At 33.9% G+C, this 23,864-nt stretch overlaps 2 protein-coding genes across 6 annotated transcripts; both read left to right on the plus strand.

Moving 5' to 3' along the window:
• The first annotated feature begins 3,143 nt into the window (after positions 1 to 3,143).
• LOC110611788 (U-box domain-containing protein 34) lies at positions 3,144 to 7,968 on the plus strand. 3 transcript variants are annotated; one of them, XM_021752268.2, is made up of 10 exons: positions 3,144 to 3,446; positions 3,688 to 3,809; positions 3,912 to 4,027; positions 4,477 to 4,598; positions 4,672 to 4,862; positions 4,940 to 5,041; positions 5,372 to 5,800; positions 6,631 to 6,877; positions 6,971 to 7,380; positions 7,490 to 7,968. In XM_021752268.2, exons 1-10 carry the CDS (start codon positions 3,290 to 3,292, stop codon positions 7,682 to 7,684), a joined length of 2,091 nt encoding a protein of 696 aa, XP_021607960.1. In that variant the 5' UTR covers positions 3,144 to 3,289; the 3' UTR covers positions 7,685 to 7,968. The 3 variants fall into 3 exon arrangements, with proteins under 3 accessions (XP_021607960.1, XP_021607959.1, XP_043810548.1); XM_021752267.2 differs by having other exon boundaries at positions 6,631 to 7,380; XM_043954613.1 differs by lacking the exons at positions 3,144 to 3,446; positions 3,688 to 3,809 and having other exon boundaries at positions 3,912 to 3,978; positions 4,477 to 4,862; positions 6,631 to 7,380.
• A 417-nt stretch (positions 7,969 to 8,385) lies between these two features.
• LOC110612111 (serine/threonine-protein kinase 38) lies at positions 8,386 to 23,370 on the plus strand. 3 transcript variants are annotated; one of them, XR_002487428.2, is made up of 13 exons: positions 8,390 to 9,196; positions 10,376 to 10,550; positions 12,047 to 12,130; positions 12,772 to 13,013; positions 13,165 to 13,405; positions 13,921 to 14,000; positions 14,663 to 14,747; positions 19,788 to 19,919; positions 20,004 to 20,117; positions 20,882 to 20,926; positions 21,835 to 21,913; positions 22,548 to 22,676; positions 22,761 to 22,856. XR_002487428.2 is itself a non-coding variant. In XM_021752786.2 (13 exons), the coding sequence occupies exons 1-13, from the start codon at positions 9,009 to 9,011 to the stop codon at positions 22,847 to 22,849; spliced, it is 1,608 nt and encodes a 535-aa protein (XP_021608478.1). In that variant the 5' UTR covers positions 8,394 to 9,008; the 3' UTR covers positions 22,850 to 23,370. The 3 variants fall into 3 exon arrangements, 2 of the variants coding, with proteins under 2 accessions (XP_043810549.1, XP_021608478.1); XM_021752786.2 differs by having other exon boundaries at positions 8,394 to 9,196; positions 22,623 to 22,676; positions 22,761 to 23,370; XM_043954614.1 differs by lacking the exon at positions 22,548 to 22,676 and having other exon boundaries at positions 8,386 to 9,196; positions 22,761 to 23,370.
• Positions 23,371 to 23,864: the final 494 nt, after the last annotated feature.

Genomic DNA, 23,864 nt, shown 5'->3' on the forward strand with positions numbered 1-23,864 from the left:
AGAAGAAATCTCAGCCAGACCCTTTTTGTTTTTTTCTTTTTACCTGCGAAGAAAATTGCTGCAAACTGCAGCAAAGAAAATTACAAGAAGACCATTAGACTTTCCAGCAATATGAGGATAATATTTCTCAAAAATATTAACGGAACGAATGACATTTAATACACAAGACTGTATCGTCTTAATAGTTGTCACTATTGTAATAATGTCCCAAAAGTAACAATGAGACTTTCTTGGTTGATTTATTGAAATTTGATGGGTTTGAGACAGGATTTTTGGATCAGGTTTGATGGCACGAAGAATTTAATGAGTTAGAGTTTAGTGGTTGAAAAATTAATAAAATTAATTATTGATTCGGATAAGTTAAAGTTTTGGAAGGTATTTCGGTGTGAGATTTTTGAAGAGGTTAGGTGATGCGAGCCAGAATTAGTTTAGGGGTATATAAACTCTGATGGTTTTGATATTTTCTATTTTACATTCTGTCAAATTGAATAGAGATATTTATTGACAAGCGTATCAAACGACTTATTAATAGTTGAGCATCTACTAATAAATACGTAATCGATTAGCTCATGTCTTATCTTTTTATTCGCATCATATCAATCTATCCCATGACATGACATTTATGATCTCGATAAAAATTAGAATAAAAGAGCCAACTATTATGATGAAAGTCCGTATTTATTCTCTAGTAGATTTAGGTCATACTCGACATATCCAGTTTCTACTTGGATCGATTTTCTTAAATGGCTAAGAATCGGGGTGTTCTGTTTGCCGAGAGTTTTATATTTCATATATTATGATTAATATAGTTATAATTTTATTTTATTTTTGAAATATAAAAGAATATGTTCACGTACAACTCAAATGATAAATTTAAAACCTAAATTCATGAGTATATATCAACAATAAAATCAACCAAACTAATTAATCAACAAGTAAATTATTTAGCATATAAATAAGAGGACAAGAGGAATGTTAATTACAGTCGTTTTTGCAAGTAATTTTTTAATTTTAGTGGTTAAAAAATATAATAAATAGTGATTAACTTAGGATGGAGAAAAAAATATTAATTAACAGAGTAAATATTTTTCGACTAAATAGGTATAAAAAATATTTTGTGTGGTATTAGCCTGGTGAAAAGTGCATCCTAGCAGCCTTGAGGTTTAAGGTTCGACTCTCCCCACCCCTATTTCAAAAAAAAAAAATTATTATGTAAAATAAACGAATGGATTTAAAATCAATCTGTAACTTAAATTTTTAAAAAGAAATTATAGTGATGGATTTTGTTATTAATTTTAGCATAATTTTTGAGATGTAAGATTATTTTCTTATTAAAAATATATTTTTTTCAATAATTATTAGAAATATATTACAATAAATGAAACAATGGCATTTCAAAAGAAATAAAAAAAGAGATAATGAAATGAAATGAGAAAATATTACATTAATAAAAATGGAAAATATATGGTAAAAAACAGAATAAATAAAATGACAAAAAAAGATAAGAAATGATGAGAAAAATAGAAAAAATAATAAGAGAAAATGTAAAATGAGAGGAAATAAAATAATAATGAGTAAAGAGAAGAAAATGAAAATAATTGAAAAGGACAAAAGAAGAGAAAACGGTAGAAAATGAAATAAATAAAAGAACAACTACTGAGTACAAAATGAGAAAAGGGAAAAATAATAGAAAAGTCAATAAAATAAAATAATAATAAGGCAAGAAATTAAAACAAACAAAAATAAAAAAAAAGAAAAAAATGAGGAAAAAAAAGAATAAGAAAAAAATGAGGAAACAAATAAAATGATAGAAAATGAAAAAAGAGAAAAAATAAATATTGAGAGAAAATAAAATGATAAAATGAAAGATATATATATGTAATTAATTTACTGATGGATTGTATATTTGTTGCTAAGTTTTAACGTGTTTGTTTTTTAAAAAATTATCAATAAATTTAAAAATTTATTGATAATAATAATAAAAATTAAGTTCATTGTGTGTATATACATTATCTTTTTAATTATTTTTATATTTTTATATTATTTAACTGTTTTTATAAATTATACCATTCATATAATTTAAATATAATTCTCTATTGTAACTATTAAATAGTTTTTAATAATATTATAAATTAATTATAAAATATTTTAACAATATAATTTAAATAAATTTAATTAGTTAATTATAGCTTAATCTACCTAAATAGGTTATATGTGTGTTTATGTATTTATTATTTTAATAATAAATATATTAATTACTTTATAATTTTTAATAATATGAGTGAATTATATGTTAGTAATCTAATATATCTTTAGATTTTAATTATATATATATATATAATAACTATGTATAAAATAATATAATATTTGAAAATTTTATATAATATATTATAGTATTAATATTATTATTATTTAAATATTAATATTATTATTTTTATTGTTATTTTGATATAAATTAAATACATAAAAAATTATAATTTTATTTAAAAAATCAAAAATTAAAATTAAAATTAAATTGAAATTACTTGAAACTATACTGAGATTTGATTTTAAGCATAGCTTATAAAAATTACAGAATCAGATATTTAATTTCAATTATAATTTTTAATAAAATCATATTAGAATCTAAGGTCGCGTTTATTCTTTTTTCTATGGGCCTTGCATTTGTCAAATTACTTGTTTAAGTCTTAAAATGTCTGTGTAGTTGGTAACTTGAATTAATGTATTAATCTAAGTTCGCATGCGGAAGTTAACTCATAAATTTAGTTTTGTGATAAATATATTTGAATAAATTTAAAAAATTTTATATTTTATTTTTTTAATTTTTAATTTTATTTAAAAAGAAAATTCAATTTAATCTCTAATTTTATTTTTTTTTTATAAAAAAAATCAATTTAACTTATAACAGAATTTCATAAAAATGAAACCAAGTATAAGGCTTAAGCTCGCAATGAAAAATTATAAGCTTTAGATTTTTAAATCTAAGTTAATATAATTAAAGTTTTAGATAGAGCGAAAATATAAGGATATAATTTAAAATTAAGTCGAGTTAAATAAATTAAAAGTTATAATGTAAAATAAATAAAAGGCAAAAGAATATATATGTAAATTTATATGGGCTTGGACCAGGAATTCACAGTTCCATGGAAGGGTGAGATTTTTCAATCAAAAACAAGTCAAAGTCGACTCCGAGTACGGCATTATCTGTGCAAGTTCTGCGCCCTTTTTGTTACCTCCGTAGACAAGGCGTATAAACGTCTCTCCCGGTGGAGGTGGATCTGCACCTGATATGACTTCAGTGGCGGTGGCCGTAAACGGCGGCGAAGGAGTCGGTGGAAGAGGAAGCCGACGAGCCGTTAAGTGGGCGGTCGAGAATTTGTTGCCACAGACCCAGCGGTTCATCTTAGTCCACGTCATTCCCGCCATCACTTTTATACCCACTCCATGTAACTCTCTCTCTCTGTGTTGGTGATTTGATTTATATTCCTTTTCTTTTTCTAATGTGGATGAAAGTCAACCAAGTCAAATGGAAGAAATGATGATATATTTTAGAACCAAAAGGATTAGCAGAAATGTTCAAAAAATAATGAAAATGGAGAGAATTATCAGAGTGATTTTAATTAACTAGGTTCCTACTGCATTTTAATGAATTGGGCTTGAATTTATTTTTTATTTCCTCCTTTAAAGCTGGAGATCGTATTCCCATTGAAGAACTGGACGAGAATGTGGTGGCACTGTACGTGCTGGAAGTGAAAGTGAAGTTTGAAGAAATCTTTATACCCTTTAAAAAGCTATGCAAGGCACAGAAGGTTTTTGGGTTTTAACTCCTTTTGGATTTCAAGCTAGAGTTCTATTAAATTTTTGAATTTTGTGATAAAGTTTGTAATTTTAGACCAATTATGTTTTTGTAGGTGGAAACTGTGGTGCTAATGGATGACAATCCCGCCTCTGCGATTTTAAATTATGTATCACAATCGGGTATTAATAGTTTAGTGTTGGGTTCTTGGTCTCCGAATTGTATAATTAGGTATATTTTTATTCGTACTTGTTTATCTCTTGGTAGTTTGTTAAATTATACGGTTGCTGTCTTATTGTTCATCTGGCTAAATCTGCAGTCAAAATAAGATTATATGACTTGTCCTTGAGTTCTCTGCTTCGGTATTTGTGTAATTATGCATCTTATAAATCCCATGAATCTAGGCTCTTTTAGTGCTGCTTGAAATGGTAATTTTGATAGTTCGTTGTTGTAGCTATTCATTGTGATCGTGGGAGTTCAAATACTTGCCTGTAATTGTTGCATGTGTAGAGTAGATCATCTATGTTTGCCTGCAACTCATCCTCGCTGCTGCCGGACGCCACTCTTCTTGTGGCCCTCTTCTCTGCAATTGTCTTTGTGGTTGATGATAATTGTTTCTGACCAAGGATATCAATGATTTGTTTCTGACATCTGCTAAATTTTGTTACATTTTTCTTTAGGAAGCTAAAGGGACCAGGGGTACCAACTACTGTGCTGAATGGTTCTCCAGAAATGTGCAACGTTCATGTTGTATCTAAACGCAAAATCATCACAAAGTCAACGTATTCCTCTTTCATTAGCGGTATGTTGGACATGCAATTTTACAGTAAAAAAGGTACTATATCTCATTGCTTCTTTTTGTTTTTCTTCTGCAGAGGCCAGCTCTAGGAACAGGATGTCTCATGAAAGAGATCATAAGAAAAGTTCCAGCAGCATCAATAATTTAGTGTCTGAACCAGAAATTTATTCTCCCTATGTGGAATCCAAAGTTCAGAAATCCTTTGGAGAATCATCACTGTCTCACCGTAGTGTCAAAGGCTCTGAAGCTTCAATGAAAACTGAATCGGTAAAATTGTTATCTTCACTTGTATACCACTAAGGTGTTTGAGAAAGCCTTGACACTCTCCCCCCGCAATTTTGCAGTCATATGTGCAGGCTGAAATAGAACAATTGCGGCTAGAATTACAAAATACCATTTCCTTGTATAAACGAGCCTGTGAAGAGCTGGTCCATACACAGAGCCAGGTGTTCCTCAATCACTACATTGCATTCTAGTCTTGTGTGTATATATATATATATATATATATATATATATATATTTTCATGGTGATTCAGTAGTGAAAATGCAAGGGGGGGGGGAGTGAAAATTAATGCTTTGAATTATCTGTCAAATTTGACAATGTTTAAGATTCAGAACTATAATAAATAGCATCAAATAGGCACTCTACATCTTGCACTAATTCAACTAAATATGTAAAATGAGCCAGGGAATGTATCATGTCTGGAATGCCATGTGGAGGAAAATTTTTCTATATTCTCGTAAACTTCCTCTTATTGTGTTGTTCTAATTTGTAGGTTGAGTTACTTTCTTCTGATATTGTTGAGGAAGCTGGAAGAGTGAATGCTGCCCTAGAAAGGGAAGAAGCATTGAGGAAAATTGCTGCTGAAGAGAAAGCAAAGTATTTGCAAGCCAAGACAGAGCTAGAGGAGGCAAAAGAATTGCTCGCTAATGAAGCTTATGAAAGGCAGATGGCTGAGCTCAGAGCCAATAAAGAGTCCTCTGAGAAACAGAGAATTGTTGATGCGCTTTTCATGAGTGATAGGAGGTACAAAAAGTACACTCAGGACGAAATAGAATTGGCAACAAATTTCTTCTCTCAGAGTAATGTGATTGGTGAAGGAGGGTATGGGAAAGTATATAAATGCATTCTTGATCATACCCCAGTAGCAGTTAAGGCTCTCAGGTCTGATGCAGTTACCAAGAAAGAGGAATTCTTAAGAGAGGTAAGTTACAGCATTTAGCCATCTCAAATTGCCATTTGTTGCTAACGGGGAAAACTGCTTTTTTTAAAAAAAAATTGTTGTAGAAGGTTGAAAGAATTCAAAATATTTAGTGAATTCATAATTATAAGTTGATTGCAAAATTTCAGTGTTCACAAAGAAGTGTGCTAATGATTTCTGATAGGTAGTTAACTTCCTAATATTAACTCCAGTAGCTAAGAAGAGATTCTTTTTAGTGAGAGTATCTTCTTAACACTGCTACCAGGACTCCCAAGTCCCAACCTATTGTTCCTGAGACGGCCACCATCTTGATATTAAACTCGGACTAGATCCAACCAGTTAATAGAAGAAAATCTTAATAAAATGGGATACTTTCATATAAAATTTAAATATTATTTAAATATATGTAAATATGACTAATAAACTCTTGAAGTTCAAATTTAAATAATTTAAACTTAGTTAATTGGATTTATTTATATTAAGAGGTCATATTTAATTAAATTATGTATTTGATTAAATTTTAATGACCTACTAATTGTACCACTCACGCACTGGTTGGACCATTGATCCATCAATTTTGATTCTTCCACTGGATCAATCTTCAAATCGAGTTTAATAATACTGGTTACCATGACTCTGACCAATTCTTTAAATTTTTTTTAATTATCTTATCATAATATTCTGGTTGGATATTCTCAAGTCATTTTGTTACTTCCATTACCATGGTATTCAAATTGATGGCAAACTGCAAATTGTTTGTGGTGTTGAAATAGTTTTTAAGTACTCCCAAATTTATTGCTCCAATCATGATATTCTCTGTTGACTCGCTGCAGGTTGAAGTTCTAAGCCAATTACACCATCCACACTTGGTTTTGCTGCTTGGAGCTTGTCCTGAGAGTGGTTGTCTGGTCTATGAATACTTGGAAAATGGAAGTCTGGAGGAGCATATCTTTCACCGAAATGAAAAATCACCTCTACCTTGGTTTGTTCGGTTCCGGGTAGTTTTTGAAGTGGCTTGTGCACTTGCATTCTTACATAACTCAAAGCCAGAGCCTGTTGTCCATCGAGATCTAAAACCAGGTAATATATTGTTAGACAGGAATTACGTGAGCAAAATTGGAGATGTTGGGCTGGCTAAGCTCATTACAGATATTGTTCCTGACAACATCACAGAGTATAAAGACTCGATTATTGCGGGTACTCTATGCTACATGGATCCTGAGTACATGAGAACTGGGACCATCAGACCAAAATCAGATCTATATGCTTTTGGAATTATAATTCTCCAATTATTAACCGCTCATCAGCCAAATGGACTTGCGTCAATTGTTGAAAATGCCTTCAGAAAAGGATGCTTTGAGGACATTCTAGATACATCGGTTGCAGATTGGCCACTTGCTGAAACAGAGGAACTAGCTAAAATTGCCCTGCAGTGCTCGCAACTTAGATGCAGGGACAGACCGGATCTTGATACTGAAGTTCTGCCAGTTCTTAGAAGGCTTGCAGATTCCGCGGCTACTAGGGGAAAGGTGGAAAGAGCCAATACCCACGCGCCAAGCCACTACTTCTGTCCGATACTTCAGGTGAGAACTCATGCTTTGTAAGGTGAACATTCGGCTGCTAAATTCTGACTGCATATTCTGGTAGATATCTCATACACTGCTTGTTTCTACGCTCGGTTGCTTAATGCAGGAAATAATGGATGATCCATACATTGCTTCTGATGGTTTCACATATGAGTACAGAGCAATCAAGGCGTGGCTTCAGAGGCACAGTGTGTCACCAGTGACGAAGCTTAGGCTTCAGCATTCTATGTTAACCCCAAATCACACATTACGTTCAGCCATACAGGAGTGGGGGTCGAGTAAACATTGTCAAGAACCTTAAAGATAGTCGAGTTATGCGCCACCTCGAGCGCTTTCAACGATAGAAACAAGAAGACATTTTGCTTCAGTGATGATAAGCCGACGAAAATGTACAGCAGTATGAGGTTTAGAGTATTGAATTAATTATGGTAGGTTGAAGGAAAATCAATGGAGCTTCAAACAATTTATAAGATGTAATTTTACATCTAAACGTACAGAAGGTGGAAAATTAGAAAGATTACTTATCTAGGAGGTGGAAAATTACTAGAAGAAGAAGAATTACCAATCTTCTTGATTCTTTCTCGATTAGGGTGAACAGTTAATGGGTTTAGTTTTGGATATTAGTTATTCCTATCTGATTAGGCAATAGGTATAAAATTCATAAAATTAATTGATCTAAAATAGAAAATGAAATCATCAATTCTTCATCAAAGCTGCAAATAAGGTAGCCTTGAGAGTATTAGGTGCAAACGAAATTTATAAATAGTAAGCAAGCTAATATAATTGATAATCACAAAATTAGTTTTTTTTGTTACTGAGTATATCAAAATTAATAAATATATCACTTTATTTTTAAAATTTAACATTGTAAATTTTAAACTTTATTATCTTCTTAAAAAAAAAAGTTTTAAACTATATTATAAATTACTAATTAAGAAATGATAATTGTCTTGAATAAATAATAATTTTTTTCAATTAACTTTAGTTATAAAAAAATACGCCTATTTTTGAAATTTTGGCATGCATACATGAGCTGCAAAAAGCTGTCATGTATATGACATTTACATTAAAAATGAAATGACTATTTTATCTACGAGTTGTCTTTAGACTCAACAAGGGATCACCAGTCACATCAAGATACTGTTCAATAGCATCTACGTTCTAAACCGTACGATCATCAAACGCTGAGTTAACTTGATATCGTTACCGTTGATCTGATTTCATGACGTCAAGAATAATATACTGATTATGGATCCCATACCGTTGGATCATCCCTAAAAATTCCCACCGCTGGGTCCCACGAGGCACCCTGATTTTTGACACCGTTGGATTCTGTGATGAGAAAGAGCTGAAAGTTGCAGATATTCCGACAACAGTAACGGGCCAGCAAATCTTCCGTTTGTTGGGGCCTCGAAAAGTCCACGTGTCATCCCGACAAGCAGGTGTCGGGGAGAGAGAGAGGGAGAGACGATTTGTTTTTTACTCAGGTCTTGTTTGGCTGATTCGTCCCTCTAGGTGCCAAACATGTCATAACCTGAGTCAGCTTGCTTCGTTGTCACAATCACCAAAATTCACACAAAACCACAGCAAGAGGGAGGAGGGAGAGGGGGAGGGAGAAAGTGGCTATGGAGAATAATCACAATAAGGAGGAGGACAAGAAAAGCGAGGACGAAGACGAGGTGGAGCCGATGACCGGAGAGGAGGAAGGGGAGGTCGGGTCAAGCTTGACGCTGGAGAAGGTGGCTGCTGCTAAGCTTTTCATTGAGAACCATTACAAGGCTCAGATGAAGCACATCCAACAACGCAAAGAAAGGTTTCTCTATCTATATTTTCTTCAATTTCATTCATGATGAATATTTGAGGATCTCATTCTAGATTTTGGCTTGCATGCCTGTATTGTATTCGAAACCTTGAAGAGACCGTAGCTACAGCATTTATAATCGAATTTGTTAGGTTTTGGTAAATGTAGTATGCCTATGATAAAATGGGGAGCTTTTGGAACCCAGATTTTTTTAACTCTTGGTGCTGCGTCTGTGACAATTAGTGTATGTAGCTGCTTGTGAGTTGCATTATTTCCTTGTAAATGTGCCTGAATGGATTAGAAAAATGAGGTTTTAATGCAATTACTATGATTCTGTTTTCATTGGGTATGGTGATTCTCTAAAGGTATTACTTCTTTTTCCATATTTGATTTTGATATGAAAGTTATAAATGAAGAGCTGACCTTTTTATGTTTACTTGAAACTTTTCCTAGGTTAATTCTGAAAACTGTGACCTTTTAGGAATGTCAAACTTAGTATTTTAAAGAAACTACTCGCAAAAACGGGATGCTAATAATGTTAGAACTGTAATGAGGTACGCATCAACAAGTTGGAGAATTTTGGAATGGGGAATAAAGAAAAAAATTAATTGAACATTTTAGTTCTGTTTTATCCAGTGACTTTGTTCTATACATTTAAAATGCTTGGAAATTGGGTATAACAAGCCTTGGCATTTAGACATCTCACGACTGCATGAACACTGTGAAGCATGAGGAGGCTGCATTTTATTGATCCCTTTCTTTTTCCTCTCTGACAATAAGTAAACACGTTTTGTTTTTGATTCATTACTTTTTATGAGCATAATTCTCATGACATTTTTGAGGTGACTAGCCTTGACTTTACACATGTAGTTAAATTTGCCTTACCTTAAATTTGACATAATCTCCATACCATTAATCAACCTTTCAAGGATGGATGTATGACCCTTCATTTGATATCTATTCTAAATTCTAAAAGCCTTCCATGAACAAAATACATCTGCTTGAATGTGGTGGTTGTGAAGGTGGTGTTTTTCCCCCCTTACAGTTCATTTATTTTCCCTTGCAAGTTGTGACAACTTGTATCATCATTGATGAGAGTTGAGATAAGTCTCTTAAAACAGTTTATATTGCTGCAGAATGTAGTTTTTTTTCCCCTGCATTTTCCTTTCTGACTGATTTTGTTAATTGCAGGCGCTCAGTGCTAGAAAAACAGTTGGCATCTTCTGATGCATCTCAAGAAGAACAATTCAATCTTCTAAAGGATTTAGAGCGCAAGGAGACAGAATATATGCGACTGAAAAGGCATAAAATTTGTGTTGATGATTTTGACCTTTTGACCATCATAGGAAGAGGAGCTTTTGGAGAGGTTAGTTTTATGAATATAGGAGATTGTATATCAGTCATAGTTGCAAAACGATGTTCAACATCTTCATTTATGTGAATTTGAGAATCAAGTTGTATTGTGATATTGGATAAAAGTTCTCAATAATAGAACAAAATTTTCTTTTTATGTTATATAGTTTTATATTGTAAATTATAAACTCTTGAATTGTAGACAATAACTATCAATTTACATATGCTTAAACTCACATTTAAGTTTGACCAAACAATTAAATAATAAAAAATGATAGTGTATTAAATTAAAAGATTAGAATATAGTGCAAAATATCATAATTTGACAATTATACCTATAGAAGTAATTTTTTCTTTTTAAAAAAAAGAAGAAGAAATAGAGGGAAAAGAATGTGTTGTAGAAGAAAATAGCTAAGTAAGATTTTATATGCACTTTTCAAAGTAAAACTGAAGTGAAATATCAAAATTTGAAGGACTCTAGAAAAAAAAAGAAGCTAAATTGATCCAGTCACATAGAACTACCCAATTTACTATCGATCCTTCTGATTTGGTCATGATTTATGTACATTTACAATTCACCCTTCAAGTTCGAATAGCTAGGATGAAGAATCAAATTGAATCATATGAATTGAATTGTATGAATAATAAGATTCTAACAAAAGTATTTTTGCCCCATAGATTTGAATTGCTAGGATGAGAAATCAAATCAAATTGAGAATCTTAAGACTCTAACAATAGTGGTATTGTATATGTTTCAAGACTCAAATTGTGAATTTTTGTTCACATATTCAACAAGACATCAGATCTATATGTAAACTGATATATACTTGTAGTGGGGAGAAGTTCCAGCCTAGGTGGAGATAAAGCAAAGAATTTTCCCTCATTGAATGATGTGTGATTGCACAATTGGCTCCCAACATTGTGATCATCAAGTTCATGGTCTCACCAAGCTGTATCTGAGCAAGATTTCTGTACCGCACATCTTGCAAATGTGCACTATCAATTGTCAACCTAGAATCTTATCCTCCACATGGGTTTCTAACAAGCGTAGTATCATGCTTCAAATACTTATGCATCCCACTTAATGCAATATAATTTCCACCAATTGTTCATTTTTTCTAAAGACTTAGGCTTTTATAACAAACTAAAATTATGCTCACAAACTTGTTCCTTTCCTTCAATGATTTGTATTCTGCTCCCTGCCACCCCCCCTCCCCCCGCGCGCGCCCGCTACCAAAAGGGACCTTATTGGCTAAGTTCCTGTAATTATGTTTGAGCATGTGATATTTGCTAACTGTAGATTATATGCAAACGCTACCTTATTTTTCTAAAAACCCCACCCTTTCCATACATAATAATAATAATAATAATAGCAGTAATAATAATAATAATAATAATAATAATAATAAAAACACTGGTTCTTAGATTGAATTTTTGTACATTTTTGCCACATCTATTTTATATTTTTTCAAGGTGTCAAAGATTGGATTCTTGTGTATTATTTCACAGGTAAGGTTGTGTCGGGAGAAGAAGTCTGGTAACATCTATGCAATGAAAAAATTGAAGAAGTCAGAAATGCTTAGCAGGGGACAGGTAGATCTGACACTGTTGAAAATGTTTCCCGTTTTTGAGAGGTTTCCTTAAACTTCCATAATATAGTTTTTACTTTATTTTTCAGTCATCATTGAATTATGTTTCACATTGAACTGATTTTGCATTCAAGTGTCTTACTCCTGTTAGATTTTTGAAGGAATGCTAAAGAATAGATGCTTATTTTTCCTGATATGTCTTTGTATGATGTATTAACTACATTAGGCCTTTAGATATTGAATCTAGGTGTTGCACAAATGTGGGATGGGAACTAACAACTTGTTGGATATGCTGGACTGACAATATATAACAGATTCATGTTTTTGGACTATTTATGATTTGGGGAAGGAAACAAAAGCAGTTATGATGATCATTGTCATACTGGAACCTTGGCGGTATATTTAATTTATGTACAAGAGGTTTCTTTTTGTTAAATAAAATAAAATAACATCATTGGATTGCTGTCTGAGTCAAGTATGTTGAGATGGATCAGGGGATTAATTTGAGGTCTTTTACTTTTGTGGAGAAGATGAGATGATATGTTTGAGATGTTATGAGGATGTCTAACGAAGATACATCACTAACAAAGGAGTGAAGATAGTATGAATATATTTACACTTGCTAATTCTTCGTAAACTCTGTAGGTTGAGCATGTTAAGGCTGAAAGGAATTTGCTAGCTGAAGTTGCCAGTCACTGCATTGTCAAACTCTATTACTCCTTTCAAGATGCTGATTACTTATATCTGATCATGGAATATCTGCCTGGTGGTGACATTATGACTTTGTTAATCAGAGAAGAGACTTTGACAGAAACTGTGGCTAGATTTTATATTGCTCAAAGTGTTATGGCCATAGAATCTATTCATAAACACAACTACATTCACAGGTGGCTATTCTCTTGTCAACATATTGTTCAAAAAGAGAAAGAAAATAAAACATATGAGGAACTGAGTTATCTCAAACCTTGTTAATTTCTAGCTTGGTGTAGACTTTGAAGCTATTGTCACTTTGACAACCATTTTTTTTAATCCCCTCAGAGACATAAAACCTGATAACTTGTTGCTGGACAAAAAAGGGCATATGAAGCTTTCTGATTTTGGTCTTTGCAAGCCTCTCGATTGTTCGCATTTGTGTGTCATAAATGAAAATGAAGCACTTGATGATGGGAATTTGAAGAAATCAATGGATGCTGATGGACAATTGCCAGAAACTGGTGGAAGGCGCTGGAAAAGTCCACTAGAACAACTACAGCATTGGCAGATAAACAGAAGAAAATTAGTATGGAATCTTTTTCTTATGGCATTTTGTTATTTCTTCTAATTTTAGTTCCAGGATTGTATGATAAATATTCTGCAATTTTTAGTTTAACAAAGTACATATTTAAAATTAAATAACATATATGATATCCAAAACTCTGAAGCTTAAAGCATCTCGAAAATCCAAGAAAGAAGTAAAAACAGGAGGAGGAGGATGATGCACACTCCAAACTAAGCAACATGTGTGTGCACACTTGTCCACATGCATGCAAATTCTCTGGTATTACTCATGTGTATGCACTTTACCCGTCTTCACCTGTAGAATTCACATATTTAAGAAAAATAAATTATTCAATCAATGATCTCAATCATAAGAAGATACCATTTTATACTCTACTCCTTTTTTGGGATTCCTCAAATTTTTATGATTCTGATTTTTTTTTATTTATGCCCTTTCCCATTGATTTTTCCTTAGAATTTCTCTTTTAAAGTTCCACTTTTCAAGGTTCTTTCTTCTCCCTATTTTGATTATGACAGGCATATTCCACAGTTGGTACACCAGATTATATTGCTCCAGAAGTATTGCTGAAGAAAGGATATGGCATGGATTGTGATTGGTTAGTTAATTAGAATAAATTATACTCACCTCACTAAAATTAAGGGTGTATTCTGTTTTGTATTTTATTTTTTCATCTATATCAAAGCAATGGGGTATGTATTGATATGTCTCCATCTCTAGTGTTTTCAACAAAATCCTTCAGAGAAGGAGGAAGAAATGAAAAGCAAGTGACCTAATTTTATCATAGCCGTGGAGGTGCAATCAATAAATTCACACTGGGCTCCAACCTGCATGATATGACCAGCCATGTTGGTGACTAAGCCTTCAGTAAGATCAGATCTTGTGATTGCCGATTGCCACTAGCTATACCAGCGCCATCATGCCATACCCGTAAACCACTATATATGGTGCTATGCTACCTTAGGATTTTCTTCGTCCATTATGAGGTATCACCACCCCATCAATTGGAGCATACAAGGCCAGAACCCAGGAATTCTAAGCTACTGAGTACAGACATTACAGCACTGCAATTATTGTGAACCTATTAAAGCACTTATTGACCTCTCCACTATCAACATGCCAAATCCATACTTTGTGGTTTCATCACCATATCTTAGGATATTCAATTGGATTAAATGAATTGAATTATTTCATTTTTAGACTTTCTAAAAACACATCACCACATCATTTTTCAGTTTTGATCCATTTATCTGCTTGCAGGTGGTCACTAGGTGCAATAATGTATGAGATGCTTGTTGGTTATCCTCCATTTTACTCTGATGATCCAGTAACTACATGCAGAAAGGTTTAATTACATTTGATTTATTCATTTCTCAGTTGAATCTGAAGAACTTTGGGAAAATTTAGAAAATTCTTGTATTTCACTCTTAATATTTACAATTGGTTTATATGACTATTTATACACAAAGAATTATATCTAAACAGGAAGCAAATAATCAAATAATAATTACAGAGATAGTTAAGGATCCTAATCAAATCAAATCAAATCAAATCAAATCCCTAGAATCAGTTAGGATTAGCAAATAAGTCAACACTCCCCCTCAAGTTGGTGCAAAGATGTCGCACATGCCCAACTTGCAAATGAGATTATGGTAGATCTTGTTGTTGAACCCTTTAGTAAACACATCCGTAAGTTGCCCAGTAGAAGTCACATGAACTAGGCTCAAGACACCGTCTGTTAATTTTTCTTTAATGAAGTGCCGATCAATTTCAATGTGTTTCGTCCGGTCATGTTGGACTGGATTTTGTGCTATACTTATAGCAGCTTTATTGTCACAATATAAAGTTATATTGTCTTTCTCTCGAGCAACCTCAACTCCTCCAATAACTTCTGTAACCATAAGAGTTCACACACACCTTGGGCCATTGCTCTGTATTCTGCTTCAGCACTTGACCGAGCAACAACACTTTGTTTTTTGCTCCTCCAGGTGACAAGGTTCCCTGCCACAACTGTGCAGTAGCCAGAGGTGGATCTCTTGTCATTGAGAGATCCTGCCCAATCTGCATCTGTACAAGCTTCAACTCGGAGGTGACCATGTTTAGAGTAAAGAAGCCCTTTCCCTGGCACAGACTTTAGGTATCTTAAAATGCGAAGTACAGCTTGCATATGAGTCTCGCGAGGGTCATGCATGAATTGGCTGACTAAGCTAACAACATAGGCTATATTCGATCGGGTGTGTGAGAGATAAATCAACCTTCCTACCAATCTCTGGTATCTTCCAATATCCACGGACTCACCAATTCCTGCTTCCAGCTTGTGATTACTTTCAATGGGAGATTCTGTTGGTTTACACCCCATCATACCAGTTTCTTCCAACAGATCCAGAATGTACTTTCTTTGGGAGATGAAAATTCATTTTTCTGATCTAGCCACCTCGATACCTAGGAAATATTGCAGTTTTCCTAGATCTTTGATTTCAAATTCCTGAGCTAACAACCTCTTTAGTTGAGTCATTTCCTCTTTGTCATTGCCTGTCACCACTATATCATCAACATAAACAATAAGAAGGGTGATCTTACCCTTGTGATGTTTGATAAACAGAGTGTGATCAACATTGCTTTGTTGGTAACCAAAGGACATCATGGCTCTGCTAAACCTATCAAACCAAGCTCTAGGAGATTGTGTTTTAGCCCATACAAAGCCTTTTTTAACATGCACACCTTTCCTTGTGTCTTCTCATCAGCGAACCTAGGAGGAATTTCCATGAACACTCCTTCCTCTAAATCTCCATGGAGGAAAGCATTCTTCACATCAAACTGTTGCAAGTCCTGGTCCAAGTTGGCTGCGCAGGATAACAAAACTCTGATTGAGTTCATTTTTGCAACTGGGGCAAATGTCTCTTGGTAATCCACTCCATAGGTTTGGGTGAATCCTTTAGCAACCAATTTGGCCTTAAACCGTTCAATTGTGCCATCAGCTTTGTGTTTCACTGTGAACACCCATTTACAGCTAACGAGTTTCTTCCCAGGTGGGAGAGTGACAAGCTCCCAAGTCTCATTTTTAGCTAATGCTTTCATCTTTTCAATCATTGCTTTCTTCCATTTAGGATCTGCAAGAGCTTTCTTCCAATCCTGTGGAATAGACATAGAGGAAATAGACAAGGCAAAGGCTCTATAGGAAGGAGATAAAGATCCATAAGAAACAAAGTTAAAAATAGGGTGTTTAGTACAAGATCTGACCCCTTTTCTTTGTGTAATAGGTTTATCTAAGTCATTGAAACATTCAAGAGTTGTGGGTAACTCACCAGAAGAAAGAGTTGTGGGTAACTCACCAGAAGAAGATTCATGACCGGGTAACTCACCAGGAGAAGATTCTTGACTCTGAGTAGATTGCATAATGGCTTCTTCTGCCTTGTTTCTCCTCGAATACCTTCTCAAATCTGGCTTGTCCAAACGACCAGTTCTCTCTCCTTGATTGGACATCTCCCCCTGTCTACTAGAACTCAAACTTTCTAGTTGAACCATATCATTCAGAATCACAGAATTCGGGATCACCTCTTCTTGCTCATTATTCTCCCCCTGAAGAGGTGAGTGGGTGGTACTGAAGTAGGGTTCAGTTTCTCAGAAGGTAACATCCATACTAACTAAGTATTTCCTAGAGGGAGGATGATAACACTTGTATCCTTTCTGTGTTGGAGAATACCCAACAAACACACATTTAAGGGCCTTGGGATCTAATTTTCCTGCCATCCTAGTATGGACAAAGCAAACACACTCAAATACTTTTTGTGGAACAACGTATGAATTCTTCCCTTGTAGAACCGCCAAAGGACTCATAAAGTCAAGGGCCTTGAGAAACATTCTATTGATAAGATAAGCAGATGCAAAAATTGCATCTCCCCAATATGCTTTGGGTAGATTCATGGTGAACATAAGAGATCGAGCTACCTCCAATAGATGCCTATTTTTCCTCTCAGCAATGCCATTTTGAGCACTATTATAAGGACAATTAGTCTGGTGTACTATCCCATTACTCTCCAAATAAGCAGAAAAGCTACTATCTATGTATTCTCTTCCATTATCAGTTCTCAAAATTTTCACCTTAGTATCAAATTGAGTACAAACCATCTTATGAAAGGATTGAAAACAAGAAAAGACATCACTTTTAGCTTTAATCAAATAGACCCAAGTCATTCGAGTGCAACAATCAATAAAGGTGACAAACCATCGATTACCAGACAAGGAGACAATTTGAGTAGGCTCCCAAACATCAGAATGAATAGTCGCAAAAAGAATTTGACTTTTATTATGACTCAAATGATAGGATGTTCCTCACAAGTATCACAAAATAGAGAATCAAACTGAGTTTCAGCAAACAAATTAGGATAAAGTTTTTCTAAGGCAAAAAATGATGGATGCGCTAACCGTCTGTGCCACTGTATTATTTCCTGATTGACATCCTTATTTTCTCCAAAACTGGCTTGAGATATCGAAGAATTTGGATCACCCTCCAACATATATAAGCCATTATGCAGTTTACCATTGCTAATCCTCTTTCCTGTGTGAAGATCCTGAATAACACAATGATCAGGAAAGAATTCAATTTTACAATTAAGGGCATTGGTAATAGCACTGACAGATAAAAGGTTGACAGGAAAGTGGGGAACATGAAGGACAGATGATAATTTAATATTGAATGTGCAAATAACAGAACCTGTTCAGGATATGAGAGTAAAAGAGCCATCAGCAATTCTGACACTATCTTCGGATAGAGAAGGAAAATAATTGAGAAAGCCTTTAGAAGAGCCTATCATGTGTCTATTCGCACCATAATCGATAATCCATGGAACATTATTAAGAGAGGAAGCATTACCTGACTTTACAAAGTTAGATGTGGCACCGGAGGACGAGGAATCATAGTTAGGAATCGAGACCCTTTTACCTTCTGCCATGGCAAAGATTTGTGAACCGTGAAAGAATAGGAGGTACCCAAGGTTGTACGCACAAGAGAGCGCAATCGATTCACGGGAAGGCTGGAAAGATGGTCAGAATCGTTGCCGAAGTGATTGGAGCCGCGAAGCAGTGTCAGGCGATTGGTCACGCGCTGGGAAAGGGAGGCGCGTGAGCCTCACGTGCGGGCTTTTTTGGCGTCGGAGTTGGGCGATCGGCCGGCGACAGTCCTGGTGCCGGCGGTGAGAGGAGGAAAGGCTCCTAGATGGGTTAGTACCAAAAAAGGTAGATCTAGGGTTTTGAAACCCTAAAGAGGAAAAAATTAAATTTGAATCCTAAAATCAGGAAAAGGCTATGATACCGTGAAGAATTTTGAAAAAATTTAGAGAATTCTTATAATTCACTCTTGATCTTTACAATTGGTTTATATGACTATTTATACACAAAGAATTATATCTAAACAGGAAGCAAATAATCAAATAATAATTACAGAGATAACTAAGGATCCTAATCAAATCAAATCAAATCAAATCAAATCATATCCCTAGAATCAGGTAGGATTAGCAAATAAGTCAACAGAATCATCTGATGTTTGATTAGATTTAATGCTATGCATTTCTACAGAAAAATGCTATAGACTCTTCTTTTGTTCACTTTTTATCTTTTCTTTAAGTTGCATGTTAGTCTTAGTTTTACTTGAGCTTTGTTTCCTTTACATCTAACTTCACTACAAGAGTGAGAATGAATGAAAAATATGACGTCCTACAGCAGCCATATTCTCTTGGCACGTTATATAATTTTTTACTTTGAACCTTAGATAAAATGGTCTAGATTTTACTCAGTAATTTGACATATTCTCTTGGCACATTATATAATTTTTTACTTTGAACCTTAGATAAAATGGTCTAGATTTTACTCAGTAAGTTATTCAAACAATTTGAGGTCTCCTACATGAATATGGTCAGTCTCCCTCTCCATGAGAAACTTAGCCTCTTATCTTCCTCAAGTACTATATTTCTGCATAAGAGTCTCTGCTGGAGAAGCTTTTGAAGCAGACTGGTAAAGATGATAAAACATCTTTTATTTATCTTTGTCGATCATAATATTCGGAGTCCTGACTCATTATGGAACATCTTCGAACTTAATTTTTGTTTTTTCGTTTATACATGGTTGGTACCCCTGCTGTATCCAAATTTATGTGCATTACTTTTCTCATTCGGGTTAAAAAAGAGGATACGAAGAAACCCTAAATTTTTAGAGTAGCATATGATGGAGAACTAATATGCAGCAAAATGGTATTTATATTACTTATTTTTCTTGTTTGTGGTTAGATGCCCCTTTTCCTTCTTCTTCATCTTTTGTTTTTTGATTTCTGGTTTGTCTGTTTGCTTTTTTTCTTGTATTATCTCTAGCCTGACAATTGATGCATGCCCAGATTGTGCATTGGAAAAATCACTTGAAATTTCCAGAGGAGGCAAGACTGACACCTGAAGCAAAGGATCTGATCTGTGGGTTGCTTTGTGATGTTGAACATAGGCTTGGTACTCTTGGGGCAGACCAAATTAAAGTATTTTTTGCACTTCATCTATTGTATATAATTTTTCTCTATGCTGTTCTTCTTTCTCAAATTATTATCATTGAATGTTATCAGGCTCATCCCTGGCTCAAAGGTGTTGCATGGGACAAACTTTATGAGATGGATGCAGCATTTAAACCAGAAGTCAATGGTGAACTTGATACTCAAAACTTCATGAAATTTGATGAGGTAAGATGTCTCACAATAGGAGATTTTTCAGTCCAGTTTATATGCATCTTATATATATCTATTATTAAATATATATTATAATTTAATCCAATATAAACCCTAACCACTTAATCATATAATAAAAAAAATCTCTCACTTAGTGCAAATTTAAATATTAAAATTTGATTGATCTATATCCACCAAGACTTGAGATTTTGGGACTTGAAAATTTTGCATAATATCTAATCTGTTCCTTTGCTCCTACATATGAGACGTACATATTTCAGCATGTTTGAAGATGGGAGGTTCTCTTGATTTTCCTGATGAGATCTTATTGTAACAACAGTATTATATCTGATATGAGGTCTAGATGACTTATGGCAAGCTCTCCAAAGTCCACCATTTTGGATTTGGTCTTGTATACTAGGAACTGTGCTCCTTCATTTAAGGTGTTGACTGAGGTTGGGATCTTTCACTTATGTTGATAGAATGAAGCTTCATTTCACAAAATAACAGTTTTGTGATGAAATTTTGAGGCTTTAAATAAAGAGTAATACATGGCCTGCATGTTACTGGGCCTTTATTAGGTTCCCTATAATATATTTACATAATTAAGCATTTAAACGTGAATGGTCATTTTTTATATGCAGCTTCTGTGAACTTTTCTTATGATTCCTAAATGTGTGCCATTTTCCATTATAGAGTTCATACAAGACTATTTACAAGTAATTATGTTCAGTATGCTTTGTAAAATTGAATATGTAATAAATATTTGGATGGTGTAGGAGGAACCTCCATCAACAAGAAGAGGATCAGGACCTTCAAGGAAGGTATGTGGTTTTCTGCATTGATGACTTTTTTATCTTTTTGGCTGATTCTGGAACCTTGGCTGTTTAAACCCCTACTGCCCCTTCTCAATGTGGCTTGACTCAAGCTTACATATTTCACTTTTTCACTTTGTCCCACTCCTCATACTCCTACAATTGAGGGGGTTCTCATCCTAACCCCACTGCTCCTTGTCTGAATTCTAGCTTTCATATAAAGCTTCTCCAGCACGTTAATATAGAGTGAGGTTTAGACAGTATTTGATATTCAAATTGAGGAACTTATTTGGAATCGACACGCAGATTGAAACGTAAGCTGTAAACATTTGTTTTCATTATACCAATGTAATCAACCATTAAACCTTTAGTTTTTTGAACGTTATTTGCAATAAGAAGCAAAGGAATTATAAATTGATGCTAGAGTAGAAAGATCAATATTAGTCAAACATTTTGAGTGGAGAGGAAACATTATGCCATTACATGATGCAATATACAGCTTAACAATCTCTATATGAAGCTTCATTTCTTGAAATTTCTGCATTCCAATTATTGTTTTTTGCATTTAAAACTTTAGCATATGTGCATGAAGAGTTTCAGATTTCAGATCACTGCAGTTTCCAATGATAACAGGACTTCTATGAGAAATTTGGGAGGCTAGTATAGATTTGCGCAATAAGTTAATGCCAAGTAGTGCCCAGATTTCAGATTTCATCTGTATCTGTCTATATTACAATCCCGTAAACCCCCTGAAGTTCTGGCCTTTGTTATGCTATAATCAATCTGATCTGCTCCTACTTGCTCATTTGCAAATTATAAAGCTATCCTGACTTGAAAGTGTTCCAAGAAGTGCCCAGATTCTTATCAACCAATCATATGAAATTACCTTATTAATTGACCCTTAAATTTTTCCGCAGCTGATATCTCCAGATCTAAGTTTTGTTGGTTACACATACAAGAACTTCGATGCAATCAAAGGGTCATATCGTTCTTTTGGTATGAGAATTATGTTTAACTCAAACTCTTATTTTATAAATCTGTTCTTTGTTTGATTTGCATGTAGCAATGGTAGCACTAAAAGATCCTTAATGACACTGCAGTCCAGCTTCTGTTATATAGCAGTTATATTTCCCTATAGATTATTGGATATGATACTTGGCATGTATATTGTGGGAGAATATTTTTATTGGATATCATAAAAACATCTAATGTTTTAGCAAACAAAAATTTTAGTTGTGAAGAAGTGAAAGGCTACTGCAGAGACTTTGGGACGAGGTTTTGGTGTTTTGGTGTCACACTATCACTAGAGAAAAGAGAGAGCTTAGTTCTTTGGTGACTGGAACAGTAGGGATTAATAGAATTACAAACACGAAGGAAGTTTAAGTGATCTGATCATATTCCAAACCTGTCTTGAGAGGATTATATGAAGATATATTTACTGAGATGGCAGGAGGACTATGGTAGGAAGAGGCACAGGCACATACCATGCACATTCATCATCTTAACTAAGTGAACCAAATAAACATCATTCTCATTAATCATTATACTCAAATCGGCTTCAACTGTTGCAAGTGCATTACAAAGAGAAAATTTTATAGCAATATGTAACTTTTTGTCTGTAATTATCCAGGGTCAATGATCTGTGCCTGCATTTTGTTTGCTTTCACATGATGATCAAGTAAAACTTTTCCTACTTTTTATCCAGCTCTTGCAGAATTAAAGAGAAGTTCATCACGGTCATCGACCGACTCTTTTCACAGTAATGGACATGGTTTTTAAATGGTTCTGGCTTGCTCTGGATTATAACAATTCTTAATTTGCTGCATTATAATTTTCCTTCTAGGTGATTCTGCAGTGGACTATTCTAAAGACTTGCCTGATGACTCAGAAATTCAGAAGCTTGCTTCTAGAAGAAATTCAGTGTCACCATGAAGAATCACCAAATTCTCAGAGGATGAAATGTATGGCATAATCATAACAGATGGAGTCCTCCTCTTGCAAAGGTGGAGAGGGTCTACCTGCTTATTTTTTGGTCAGGTTTAGCCCTAATCTGCATCTTTATGAGGCTTGCTACATATTTTGTAGAATTTTATATGTGTTCAGTGCTATTGAGGAAACCTCTGGGAACTGGGCAGCATGCTGCTAGCCATTCTGTATCTATGTAAAAAAATTGCCAAATCCATAAGGTCCCTGACTGGGCAGGTTGGCAGAACAAATCCTCTTTTGGCAGTATAGGCCCTTTCTCTTTTCCCTTTATCCCCCCTCTTTGGATAGTATAGGAAGCTGGAAAATCCCCAGCAGCTGTGATCCAAATGCCACTGGTGAGCAACTGTTGCTGTGTTGGAACTCTGATCCATGAGTTTTGTGATTGAAACAGGAAGTCTAGTTTTGTTACTCTTTTTCTTAATTGTTTTTTTCTCTAGGAATAAAAGAACAAAAAATTTTAGGAATAAGCTTTTGTTGTTAAATTCAGCGGACCATTTTTGTTTTGTAAATAGATGTTTAGATTTATTTGTCAAATCTGTATGGTAAGTATTCATATATTCAACTGTGTTGGTCTAATTAATGAAGATGGAAGTAAGGATCACAGTAAAGTAACATCCTTTATGAGTTTTAAATCTTTATAATTTTTGTAAATATTTTAAAATGGTATTGATAATTAAATCTGTTCTTTAAAAATTTGTAAATATTTTAATAATTATAATAAATTTAATTATATACTATAATACTTTGTTAATTATTTTCAGTAATAAATCATTTATATTAATAAATTTAATTTTAAATCATGAAATATAAATTAAAGTTCCATAATATATTGAAAAATAAAAAAAGAACTTCCCACATCGTTTTTCAAGGAGTGAGTGGAGGCTTTGGCTTCCTTATTTATGGATTCCTCTCTCTTCCAATTTTCAAGTAACAATTTGAGTATTTGAGGATATCAATATTT

This window comes from Manihot esculenta, chromosome 3, assembly GCF_001659605.2.
Source record: "Manihot esculenta cultivar AM560-2 chromosome 3, M.esculenta_v8, whole genome shotgun sequence".
Lineage (NCBI taxonomy): Eukaryota > Viridiplantae > Streptophyta > Magnoliopsida > Malpighiales > Euphorbiaceae > Manihot > Manihot esculenta.